Below are 13,170 nucleotides of genomic sequence, written 5' to 3' on the forward strand. Positions count from 1 at the left end.
GAGGAGGAGGGAAATAATGGACTGGGGCTGAGGGGAGGGAGGAGTCGGAGGAAAAAGGGGAAAAAAAGGACAAGGAGGAGGAGGAGGAGGAGGAAGAGGAGGGAGAGAAAGGACTGTGGATGGAGGAATGGTGGAGAGTGGAAGAGGAAGTAAAAAGGGGAGAATAAAGGAGAGGAGGGAGTAGGAAGGGAAGCAGAAGAGGAGGGGAAAGAGGACAAGGGGAAAGAAGTAAAGGAAAGAGGAAGAGAGGGGAATGAAAAAGGAAATAAGGAAAGAAAGGGAGTAGACGCGGGAGTAAAATAAGAGCGGGAGAAAGAAGGGAAACAGAAAAGGAAAAGGGGAATGAGGACGAGAAAAGAGAAGAAGGAAAGAAGAGAAAATCAAAAGGAGAAGAGGAAAGTGAAGACAATAGAAGAAGAAAGGAGGAAAAAAGAAGAGAGTTAAAAAGAAAAGGGGACTGAGAAGAGGAACATAGAAAAGGAAATAGAGGAAAAAAATAGAAAGTAAAAGAAGGAAAGAAGAAAGAGAAAAAGGATGAGGATGAAAGTGAAGAAAGGAGGAGGTGGAAAGACGTAGGAAAGTGAAGGAAGAAGAGGGGAAGGAGGAGAAGAGGGGGAAGAAAGGGGGTAAGGGAGGGAGGGGGGTCACAGATTAGGTCTTCATCACTCATACTTCATATTTCCGCATGAGGTCATTATCATTTTTTTCCTTCCGTCCCTAATGACTGAAACATTACGGAGGAGGAGGAGGAGGAGGAGGAGGAGGAGGAGGAGAGAGACAGGAAATGAGGGAGAGGGGGAGAGGAACACGACAGCCACGCAAAATGGAAGGGACAAGAATCTTTAGAGAGAAAACAAGAAAATGGAAAAGAAAAGAAAGAAAATAATATAAATACAAAAGTTAAGGAGTGTGTGTGTGTGTGTGTGTGTGTGTGTGTGTGTGTGTGTGTGTGTGTGTGTGTGTGTGTGTGTGTGTGTGTGTGTGTGTGTGTATCGTAAAGCCATATTAGTCTGTGTGTTAGTATGTATGTTAGTTTGTTAGTTAGTGTGTATGTATGTGTGTGTGTTTGTGTATCCTAAAAGCCATGTCTATATAACTGACTTCTTGATTTATTTTCAACTTTTCCTTCTTCTCTCACTTTTCTCCTTTTTCCCCCTCCTCCTTCCTTTACTTTCCTTCTAATTCTTTCTATCTCTTATACCAGTACTAAACCCTATAAACAACCTCACAGCAACCTCCCCTCTCTTCCTCTAACTACACCATTCTCCACACCAATAACAACCTCCACTGCTCTCCCTCTCCTTCCCTTGCTCAGCCGTATAAGTGAAATCTGATCTGACTGCATTTCCATAAACTCCGGGTAAAGATAAACTATACAACTGTTATTAATCCGGGACTTATTCGTAAAGGGTTTGGTCTGGCTGGCTTGTGAGGGTTTGCGTGTGTGTGTGTGTGTGTGTGGAAGGTGGAAGGTGGGAAGTGGAAGGGAAAGGAAGGAGAGGGAGAGGAAGGTTCTACAGCAGGGGCGAGGTAGCTAACTAACAATGAATAGGAGTGAGCCGGCTACAATAGTTCCTGGAAAGTTGTATGTCTGTAGTAGTAGCAGGGTGAATGTATAGCAAGGGAGGGTGTGTGTGTGCCTGTGTATGTGTGTGCGTGGGAGGGTGTGAGAGAGGGGGGGGTAGGAGGAGGAGGAGGGAGAAGGGGAAGAAGGAGTGGAGTGAAAATATTATGTTGGCATAGAGTATAAATAAATAAAAGGGGGAACAGAGAGAGAGAGAGAGAGAGAGAGAGAGAGAGAGAGAGAGAGAGAGAGAGAGAGAGAGAGAGAGAGAGAGAGAGAGAGAGAGAGAGAGAGAGAGAGAGAGAGAGAGAGAGAGAGAGAGAGAGAGAGAGAGAGAGAGAGAGAGAGAGAGAGAGAGAGAGAGAGAGAGAGAGAGAGCGAGAGAGAGAGAGAGAGAGAGAGAGAGAGAGAGAGAAATATGAGTAATAGGTTCAGAACAAAATTTTGAAGAGGAAATGAAAAATAGCATGAGTCAAAAGAGGAGGGGAGGAGGAGGAGGAGGAGGAGGAGGAGGGAACATACCAAAAATGACATCAATGGAGATAATCGATTGGAATAAATCCGAGAAGGGGAGAGAGAGAGAGAGAGAGAGAGAGAGAGAGAGAGAGAGAGAGAGAGAGAGAGAGAGAGAGAGAGAGAGAGAGAGAGAGAGAGAGAGAGAGAGAGAGAGAGAGAGAGAGAGAGAGAGAGAGAGAGAGAGAGAGAGAGAGAAACGAGATTGAGTGTTGATGGTAGTTTACTCACTCTAACACCCCCCCTCTCTCTCTCTCTCTCTCTCTCTCTCTCTCTCTCTCTCTCTCTCTCTCTCTCTCTCTCTCTGCCATTCCTTTCATTCCCTGCATAATGTCCTCTGTGTCCTTTCGCGTGCCTTCCACACCTCCCCTATCAAACTCTCTATCTCTCTCTCTCTCCCTTCCTCTCCCTCTCTCTCCCTTCCTCTCACTTCCCAGCTGTCACCCTCACACTTCCCTCCCCAGCCCTTCACACCCTCTCTCTCCCTCTCCCTCTCTCTCTCACTTCATCATGGTCTCCCCTATTCCCATTTTTCCTCTTTTTTCCGCATCGACGCTCCTCTGATGCATTATAAAAGGTAGTTCCGGCGCTCCGACCCGTCAGTGACCAGCTGGCGGGCGGGGAGGTAAGACGCTACACGCACCAGCTGGGCTTTGTTATTCACACCGCCGGGATGCCACCTGAGTCTCGCCAGCTGTTTGAACGGGGTAAAAGAGAAGAGAGGACGAAGATACTGAAGGGTAGAAGAGGAGAGAAGGGAGAGAATAGGGAGACGGAAAAGTGTGGAGAAGAGAGAAAATGAGGGAGAGAGGAGGATAGGGAAGGGATAAAAGATGCAGAAGAGTTCGAGAGGGAGAAAAAGACATCAGGAAGAAGAAAAGAAGAAAGGAGAGAAAAGAAAGAAGCAGAAGGGTACAGGTGGTTGAGGGAGGCAGAATAAAGGAATAAACGAAGGAGGATAGAAAGGAAGGAAAGTAGGAAGGAGGAGGAGGATGAAGGAGACAGTAGGTGAGGGAAAAGGACATAGAGAAAGGAGAGAATGAAGAAGAAGGGAACAGGAGAAAGGAGATAATAGGACAGAAAAGAGGAGGAGAATGAAGAGAAAGAGAAGGATACAGGAGGATGAGGGAGCAAGCAGGAAGGAAGAGGGCAGAAGAGAGGAAGAGAAAAGAAAAAAGAAGAAGCAGAAGGGTACAGAAGGAAGAAGACGGGGAGGAGGAGGAGGAGGAGGAGGCCGCAGCAGGAGGGAGGGAGGCAAGGGAAGAAGGAGACCAGATTCTTCTTTACGAGTGACAGCTTTGGTGGGGCCGTTTTTCACTCGGTAGCAAATGAACTCCTTGCAATCTTTATTCCTCGTTTGTCCGACTCAAGTTTTTTACCCTCCTCGCTGCGTCCCTAATGTCTATCTCTTGTATTTATTCGCCGCTTGTCTCGTCTCGCCTCGGCTCCCTCACACACACACACACACACACACACACACACACGCGCGCACTCACATATTAAGGCGAGTGAGATATTTTCCTGACGTCTGTAGATAAAGTTGTTCATGGTCTGATTTTTTTTCCTGGTGTTGTGGTTTGATTTGTTTTCCTGGACGCGAATCAGCAGCGGAGGAACATGTTAAGAAGAGACGAGGAGGGACAGAGAGAGAGAAGACAAAAAATAACCTTCAGACTTGTAATAATGATGATGATGATGATGATGATGATGAAGAAATATAATAATGATAGCTAGTAAGCTTTGGAAGTAATATTATCAGTAGTATTTTTCGTTTTTCTTCTTCCTCTTCATCATTTTTATATATTTTCTTTCTTGGAGTCTTACTAATCATCACTTCGTCTTCTTTCACACATTAAAACTACAACTACTATTACTACTACTACTACTACTACTACTACTATTACCTCCTTCCTTCCTTCACCCACACCATCAGCCTCACACACACAGACATTCCCAAAAAAACAACCCCCCCCCCCCCCCCCCGACATACAACACACCACCAACCCACAATACAAGAGCGGAGTGCCTCAGGGCCGGCCGCGAGAGTCACCCGTGCAGCTGCGGCAACACGGTCACATTAACACGCATTGGAGGCCTGATAGTGCCCGTCAGCAACCCGAGAACCTGCCTCATCCCCGCGCTGTCCTGATTCGTGGTGATTGAGGAACGGCACGACATGTCAGATGGTGGAAGGGGAAAGGGTAAAGAGAGAGAGGGAGAGAGGATGGCGAAGGAGAGATGGAGGAGGGGGAAAGAACAGAGAGAAAGAGAGAAGGGGAGCATAGATGAGATGGAGGAAGAGGAAAGGATAAAGAGAGTAGGAAGCGTAAGAGAGATAGAAAAGGGGGGGGGGGTAGAAGAAGAGCAATAATGAAAAGGAACGTATTCATGGGAAGCGGAACAAGGATAAAGGATGGAAAAGAAAGAAACAACAGGAATAAACGGAAAAGATGTAACAAGGATAAAGAAAGGAAGAAAGGAACAACAGGGATAAAAAAGAAAAGAACATGAATACAGAAATAAAATAATGAACACTAGGAAAAAAATAAAGTAAAAAAGGAAAGAAGGGACAACACAATAAATGGAGAAACAATCGAGTAAAGAGGGGCTAATGGAAGGGAGGGGGGCGGGGGGCTGTTGAGTGGGACGCAGCTACTGGCACTGGCACTACAAAGGGGCGTGATGGCTTTACCAGGGCCGGGGAGGAGCGAGCAGGCGGCGGCCCACACCACACCACACATCCGTCACCTCTGATAGCCCCCCGCTGCTTTGAGTCACGCCACCATTCCCACCACCACCACAACCACCACCACCAGTCTCGTACCATCTTATTCATAACCACTACTCTTTCGTGCTTTCATCTACAAGTCTCCTTCATTAACTTTTTTTTTTTCCATTCCTCCTCGTCGTCATCGTCTTCGTCATCTGTTCCCTCTTCTGCTTTTTTCACGCATCCTCCCAGTTTTCCCAATCTTCTCCTTTTCATTTTCCTTTCCACCTTCTTTCCTTACCATATTGTCGTACTCAGCCACTCAGTACATCGCATTTCTCGGTTTCTGACTCACAAATATCGTAAACAAACACCAGTGAGGAACGGTTTTAACGATAACTTTAACTGGAATCTCGTTATCTGTGTGGGTACGAGAGTTTTGGGGCATGGAAGTGATAAAAGCCATGATTTGAGTACGATAATATGGCAACGCTGTATACAATGTTCTTTTCCTATACACTTTTCTTTTTTTTTACTCCTCCCCTTTCTCTTTTGCCATAAATACTCCCTTCCCGTCATCATACTTACTATTTCATACCATCGTACCATACCACCAATCCACAATACCGCCGCACAATACCACACCACAGTGCACTTCCATACCACAGCTGGAAAACCAATCCCAGGCCACAAAACCACCACCACCACCACCACCACCACACCACCGGACTCGCAGATCATTCAGACGCGTAACAAAGCCACTATTACCAACGCCACCTACCAATTAAATTCTCTAAAGCTGACCACTTTGATCCCTACCACCACCACCACCACTGCCCACCACCACCACCACCACCACTGCCCACCACCACCACCACCACTGCCTCCATGGATACACTCTCAACACGGCCACCACTACAACCATCACCACCACTACAACCATCACCACCACCACTACCACAACTATAGCGACCTCTCTCCACTCCTCGGTTCTTCCACAACAAGTAAAGCCTTTAGAGCCCTTTCCACTTCCTAGTTTTAATCCTTCTCTCGTTCCGCGGTCCACCTAACTCCACCTCCACCTCCACATGCATATCCACTGAGAAAAATAGATAGGTAGATAGATAGTTAGATAGACAGAAAGATAGAGACTCTGCTGAAGGAATAATTTGTTGTTTTATAGGGAAATATTTGGAGTGGATGATGGACATGAGGTGATGGAAGGGCATCTCATGTGGATCTCAGGTGGATGTCAGGTGGAGATCACAGGTAAAAGTTTCAGCATCAGTGAGTGGAGAAGCAAAGTGGAAGGTAAATATTAAGTGCATCAACCCCACGTATTGATGCACTTAAGGGATTCAACACTATATGAATTCCGCTGAACCCAAAAAGTGACATGGAAAAGCGATTGGAAGGTAAACGAGTACACTGAACCTATTACAAAACCTATTAGTCAGATGATTCTCCTTCTGGTGCCTATGAAGACCGATTTAATCCTATCCATCGTTATCCTGCTTTTCCCATCGCTGCTTCCCTCTCGGTTGTCGCTTGAATCAGAACCGGGGCGGAGTGACGGGGCGGGGCGGGGGGCGGAGGGATCTGACGGGGCCTCCTCCTCGTCAGCCCCGCCCTGTAGCTCTCATACTCACGAGGGTAAAGCGCTTAAGCTCCCCTTCATAATCCCATCAGCGTGTTTGCTACCCTCCCCGTCCCTCACACACATACACTCCCCCTTCTCCCTTTTCCCTTCCACTCCACTCTGTCCTCCTCACTCACTCACTACCCCTCTTTACCCCTCTTCTTCTTCCTATAGACTTCTAACAAGGTCCTTCTTCGTCTTTCTTTTCCTTCCCTCTTCATTATTTCTTTTCTATTATTTATATTTCTACTCTCCACAAGTCTCCTGCATTAGCTTTTCCATTCCATTTCCTCCTTTCCTCCTCGTTATCTGTTCTCCTTTTTCATCTTCCTCTCTCACACATCCTCCCAGTATTATACTAATCTCCTCCTCTCCCTTTCCCTTTTCACCTCCTTTCCTTTTATTCTCCTCCATACGTAAGATTTCTGCGTTAACTTCTCCTTTGCCTCTTCTCCGTTCTCCTCGTTTTCGGCTTTCTCACACACCTCTCGTTCTCCTCTTCCTCCTTCTATTCTTTTACTGTCCTCCATGAGCCTTCTTCATTGACTTTTCCTCTACCTCTTCATCGTTCTACTTGCTTTCTTTCTCCTCACACACCCTTCGTCATCCTTCTTACACACCCCTCGTTATTCTTTTCCTTCTTCTTCTCTTTACCCATCCCTCGGCCTTCTCCTTCTTCTGACACACCTTCTTCTCTTCAAACAATCCTAGTGCTCCTCCTCCTCACAGCCTCCACGCTCCCCAAGGCACTCCCGTCTGCCTTTGCTTCCTCGCTGGGCTGCCAGACGTAAACATGACAGGTGCCGAGAGCCCGACGGGGAGCCTCGTTTAAGGTTTTCACTTGCTTGAGTAGAAAAGAAATCGAGCTTAAGTAAGTCCAAAAGTGCCGACACACGCCCAGCAAGGTGCCAGCTAAGTGTGTGTGTGTGTGTGTGTGTGTGTGTGTGTGTGTGTGTGTGTGTGTGTGTGTGAAGGGACATATGGTGACACTCTTCTTCATCATGACGTCACCATCAGCTGCTTCTCCAACCTTCCCTTCCCTTTCTCTCCCTTTTTTTCTTTTTTTTCTTTCCTCTTCTCATATTTACTCTCTTCTCCGTCTCTCCCTCCCTTTTGTAATCGTTCATCTCTATCCCTCTATTCTGAAATTACCTCCAGTTCATGTATACCTTCCCTCCATTTCTTCTGTCTCCTTACCATTCGTTCTCTCCCTCCTTCCTTTTTCTTCCTTTCCTTCATTTTGTCCCTCCTTTCTTTCTTCCCTTCTTCCGTCTTTTTCCTATCCTTCGTTCTGTCCCTTCCTTCTTTCTCCCTCCTTCCGTCTTCTTCCTTACCCTTCGTCTTGTCCCTCTCTTTCTCTGCCTTCTTCCCTCCCTCCCTTCTTCCTCCTCTCCTCCAGCTCCTCTGATTTGCATGTGAAAGGGGCGAGATAAGAAGCCACGCTCTTCCCGGCTTGATCGAGTGACAGCAAGACGAAAACATACTGCCGCCCGTACCTGTGTTGTGCCCCGCCGAGCTGCACTTTGTTGGGGTGCGTCCATCGGGCAGGTGTGTGTGTACTGTAGAGACTTAGGGTCGTATTAAAAGACATATCGCCGCCCAAGAAAACCTATTTGACAAGGCTTTCGTAGTAGTTGTGGGCATTTCCAGTAGTAGATTTATGACCCCGGTGGTAGTTTGACCCTTCCTCTGTACCGTGAACCTAAGAAAACACTCATTAGAACCCGATTGGCCCCCTCTTAGAAATTGTTAATGTGAGAGGCGAAAGTGTCTTATAATAACAACCTTAGTGTGTACAGAGGGAACAATGGGGAGAAGAATGGATGATGATAATACTACAGATGCTGCTGCTGATATTGCGTTTACTTTGGTTAGAAAAATAAAAACAAGGACACAACAAAAGACTACTTATGTTCTACTATTTTCTGCTACTGTTCTCCTACTTCTACTACTACTATTACTACTACGTTTTTACAGTAGAAACATAGAAATTTAGGGTTAAAGAAGTAAAGAAAAATAGACTGCACTGTGTTTCAGAATAAATTATGACAAAATTAAAATTCATTGATATGTTGTTAAGTAATTCCTCCTCCTCCTCCTCCTCCTACTACTACAACTACTACTACTACAACTACACTTATCAATACCTTCTCCCAACGCACAAATTAGAAAATGACAACAGCTAAAAAATAAGGTCAACTTGCTCTCGTTTCCTTCACCTCCACCTGGCGTCCAAGCACCTTCCCGCTCGTACCTGTGAAAGAAAACCAATTACCGTGAGAGAGAGAGAGAGAGAGAGAGAGAGAGAGAGAGAGAGAGAGAGAGAGAGAGAGAGAGAGAGAGAGAGAGAGAGAGAGAGAGAGAGAGAGCAGTAATCTTCCTTATGACTTACGCTATCTGATAAATCCACTTCACATGCTCTTGACACAAACAGATTTTTAGATAGATTAAATTACTTCTCCTGATTTGTGAATGCGAGAGAGAGGGAGGGAAGAAAAAATAAACCTTGAGAAATCGTCTGGGAATGAGAAGAAGTGATAATGATGATAAGGAGGAGGAGGAGGCGAAGGAAGAAGAGAAGGAATAAGAAAGAGTAGAGGGAGAACAGCGAGGAGATGAATAAAAAGGAGAAATCGTCAGGAGAGATAAGGAAATGATGATAATTAGGAGATAAGGAGGAGGAGGAGGAGGAGGAGGAAGAGAAGGAGGAGGAAAAGGAGGAAACTGTAGAGCGAAAGACAACAGAGAATCGATGAAAAGATCTTGAGAAATCGTAAGAGAATGAGGAGGAGGAGGAGGAGGAGGAGGAAAATATATATAGAGAGAGAACAGAGAAATGATATAGTCTGTCTCCCTCTAAAACCTTACTTCCACATCAACTAAAGAAAAGAAACCATAAGAAAACCCCTTACACACAGCATCTCATCTTTACCACCACCAACAACAAACAACCCCCATCACCAAGTTACATTAGTCCACCCTCTCAGGACATGTTATTCTCTAAGCCAACTCAGTATACCGGGAGCCGCGCAAAACCCCGCTACCATCGACTATACTGCCATTCCACAACACGATCCACGGGCGAGTGAGTTGACCATCCAGGCAACAAATGTTTTTTTCTCCGCCAGGAAGCACCGCGCGCCAATTTTGAAAGCCCTGGATTCTGTGTTGGGGAGGGAGGGAGAGGGACGGGGAGAGAGGAAGGGGGAGAGGGAGAGGTAGGAGTGTGTAGGGGGGACTGCAGTGTGGTATGAAAGGGAAGCGAGGGAAATAGAGGGTTGGATAGGCTGAATGGTGTAAAGGATTTGAAAGTGTGTGTGTGTGTGTGTGTGTGTGTGTGTGTGTGTGTGAGAGAGAGAGAGAGAGAGAGAGAGAGAGAGAGAGAGAGAGAGAGAGAGAGAGAGAGAGAGAGAGAGAGAGAGAGAGAGAGAGAGAGAGAGAGAGAGAGAGAGAGAGAGAGAGAGAGAGAGAGAGAGAGAGAGAAGAGAAGAGAAGAGAGAGAAGAGAAGAGAAGAGAAGAGAAGAGAGAGAGAGAGAGAGAGAAGAGAAGAGAAGAGAAGAGAAGAGAAGAGAAGAGAAGAGAAGAGAAAAGAGAAGAGAAATAAAAAAAGCAAAACGACAAAGGAAAAAAAAGAAGAAATCGGGAGGTAAGAAAGAAAGAGAAGACCAAAACAAAAAAAGACAAACAAAAAAGAAAAACAATTAAGAGATAAGAAGCCAACGAAACACCCGCGTGGGCAGACCAGACCAGCCCGGACCAGACCAACACCTTCCCGAGTCACCCGCAGAGCCTCAGGTGGGAGACAAGACAATGACTTCTGCAGGTGAGGCGAGATGAACAGGTAAATCCAACTCAGCACCCCCTTGACCCCCTCCTCCCCTACCCCTTTCGAACACCTGTTGTGAGTCAGGTAATGATACGCCTCCGAGGGCCACAGTTAATCACCGCCTCGTCCATGAATTAGGGACGGAGGCCGCATAAAGAAGCGCCCCCACACCCGAAGGAGTGAACATAATTATTGCTGGCAGGAGGCTGGCCAGCGCCGCGTGTAAGGAGAATACTGATAACGTCTAAAAGAATCACATCATTTGGCGAGGCGCAGAAAAAAAATACTGAGGCTCACATTTCAAAAACAGAATGCAGGGGGCGAGGGGGGAGGGCTGCCGGGGCGAGGGTCTGGGAGGGCGTGAAGGAGCCGGCCAGCAGGAGCATCACCTCTGCTCCCGACAGGTTGATGCTTCAGTGCGAAAATATCTTCACGGGAGCATCCGGGGCGCTCAGTAGTCTTTCAGCAAGGAGATAACGCTGCAAAATTTGGGTATTCAGTGTAGTCAGTGTGCACATTTGCAGATGCCGTCAGACCTCTAGGAGACGTGCGGCAGAGCAAAAAAACTAGAATCAGAAAGGTTTTTATAGTGTTTTCATTTCTATTCCCTTTATGCCTGTGTTATGCTATTGTTTTTCCCTTTCCTCGTGCTGGTCTGGGCCGGCGGAACGGGCGTGCGGGGCGAGGTGAAGGAGGTGGAGGTGCAGCAGGAGGATCGGCTGAGGTGGCCGGACGGCGTCGTGCACTACAGCATCAGCGAAGGCTTCACCGTCCAGCAGTTCAAGTGGGTCCGCAAGGCCATGGACATTATCGAGGCAGAGACGTGCATCTTATTCGAGGAACGCAAAAACGCTGAGCGCCGCAAGCCGCCGAGAACCTTGTACATAAAGCCGGGCTACGGATGCACCTGCAAAGTGGGTTACCAGACCTTCGGCTCCGTGCTCAAGCTCCACAAACGCTGCTTTAAAGTGCTCGGCCACGTGGTGCATGAGCTCCTGCACGCCCTCGGCATAAGGCACGAACACCAGCGGTTTGACAGGAACTATTACGTTCATATCAACCAGACCGCCATCAGGACGGCCTACATCAAGAACTTCTTCAGACGCAGGAGGAGTCTGAGCTACATTTCCAACGCCGGTCTTCCCTACGACTACGAGAGCATCATGCACTACCCCAAGATCGGCTTCTCGGTGGGCAAGACGCAGGCCATCATCACGCCCATCGTGCCCTGCGCGGCGATCGGCCAGCGCAGGAGGATGAGTCCTTCAGACGTGGCCCGCATCAACCGCCTCTACGCCTGCACGGGCCACTACTTCGGCGACGACATCCCCGGCGCCGTGCCCTTCAAGGTGTGGCAGCGGCAGGTGCAAAAGCTGCGGCGCCTCGAGGCTCGCAGCAAGTGGTGACCTGCTGCCCCGCCGTCTGCCCCGCCAGCCCCGCTGCGGCTCACTAAGTATACCCTTAACTTTTTACGATAACGAGCATGTTAAACTATATCCACCGTATTACTGGACTGAATAAAGCCATGGCGGGATTAGCGACACTGTACCGGCCTGAACTTTGATAACGATCTCGAGCAGGCTGCCAACACGATACACTTTACAGCACTCTCTTTGTGATAACAGAACCATATATGAAATAATACGAAAGTCAGAGTATTTTATCTTCAAATAGCTGGTGAAACTAACAGAGCTCGCCCTAATAAGGTAGACTGGTAGAGGGTGTGTGTGAGTTGGAGAGGGGAGTGCGTGCGTGTGTGTATGTATGCGTGCGTGGAAGATTTTGTTGAAGAGAATGCTTCCCCCTAACTTAAAAAAAAAAAAAAAAAACTTGTCCTCTTTCTCCCTGAAGGTGAAGGACAACATGAAGACGACCGAATCAGAATGCGCGACGCCTCGGACGAAGGAACCATCAGACGAGGCTCCGGTCGATCTTCTCAAGGACCGCCGAGAAAAAGTTATAAAGTTTCGCCGGGAAAATTCGCGCGAAGAAACCGCCCAAAAGAAAAAGAAGAAGAACGAAACGTGAAAGGGGAGCAAAGCGAAAGAATGTTAAACAAATTCGGGTCTAAATACTAAGTGTTTCCCGACAATTGCTTGCTCCGTAAATTGAATATAAGTAGGTGCTTCGAAGCATAAGAAAATAGATGCTGATGAAGCCGTTTAGCAGGAAGGAAAACATACACAGAGAAAGTAAATTGCCTCGTTGCGTTGTTATATACTTAGCGTTTCTTCTCCCTCCCTGATGCCATTATAAGAGCACAGAGGATAAAAAAGAAGACGAAGAATGCAGAGGAGGAAAAAAGGGTACTTGCTTGAGGAAAATTGAAGATAACAAAAACTAATGAACTTTGAGAATGACGGAAAGAAAAAAATGTGGAGCTAAGTGAGAAATAAATTAATAGAGGATGGAAATTGGTAGATAGATAGTGAAAGATAGGTAGATAGTGAAGAGAGAAGAGCACACTAGAATAAAAAAATAAGAAATGCATCTATGAGGAGGAGTAAGAAGCCATAATGATGAAAAAACAAAGAAAATACTCACAAAAAAAAGAAAAACAAAGGAAACAAGAATACGAAAAAAAAAAAAAAAATCGTATGCTCCAAAAGACGATAAAAAAGAAAAAAAACTAAGACCTAAAAAAATATTGATAAGAAAAAAAGGAAAAAAACGCCAAAAAGAAACGAAATATGAATGACAAGAAAAGAAAAGAAAAAAAAGATAATACATGCGACAGGGAGATAGATAGATAGATAGATAGATAGAGATAGATAGATAGATAGAGAGATAGAGAGAGAGAGAGAGAGAGAGAGAGAGAGAGAGAGAGAGATAATTGCGAAAGGGAGATAAAGAAAGAGAAAAAAAAGGAATGAAAGCGCCTTAACTAATCCTCAATTTCAGTTTGGCGCCGCTCACT

The 13,170-nt window shown here is 46.5% G+C and overlaps 1 protein-coding gene across 1 annotated transcript; it reads left to right on the forward strand.

Annotated features, from left to right (window-relative positions):
- Positions 1-10,349: 10,349 nt before the first annotated feature.
- LOC126992137 (low choriolytic enzyme-like) lies at positions 10,350-11,875 on the forward strand. The gene has a single exon (XM_050850795.1). It carries the CDS (start codon positions 10,877-10,879, stop codon positions 11,657-11,659), a length of 783 nt encoding a protein of 260 aa, XP_050706752.1. The 5' UTR covers positions 10,350-10,876; the 3' UTR covers positions 11,660-11,875.
- The last annotated feature ends 1,295 nt before the right edge of the window (positions 11,876-13,170 follow it).

Source organism: Eriocheir sinensis, unplaced genomic scaffold (assembly GCF_024679095.1).
Source record: "Eriocheir sinensis breed Jianghai 21 unplaced genomic scaffold, ASM2467909v1 Scaffold405, whole genome shotgun sequence".
In the NCBI taxonomy this organism is placed as follows: domain Eukaryota; kingdom Metazoa; phylum Arthropoda; class Malacostraca; order Decapoda; family Varunidae; genus Eriocheir; species Eriocheir sinensis.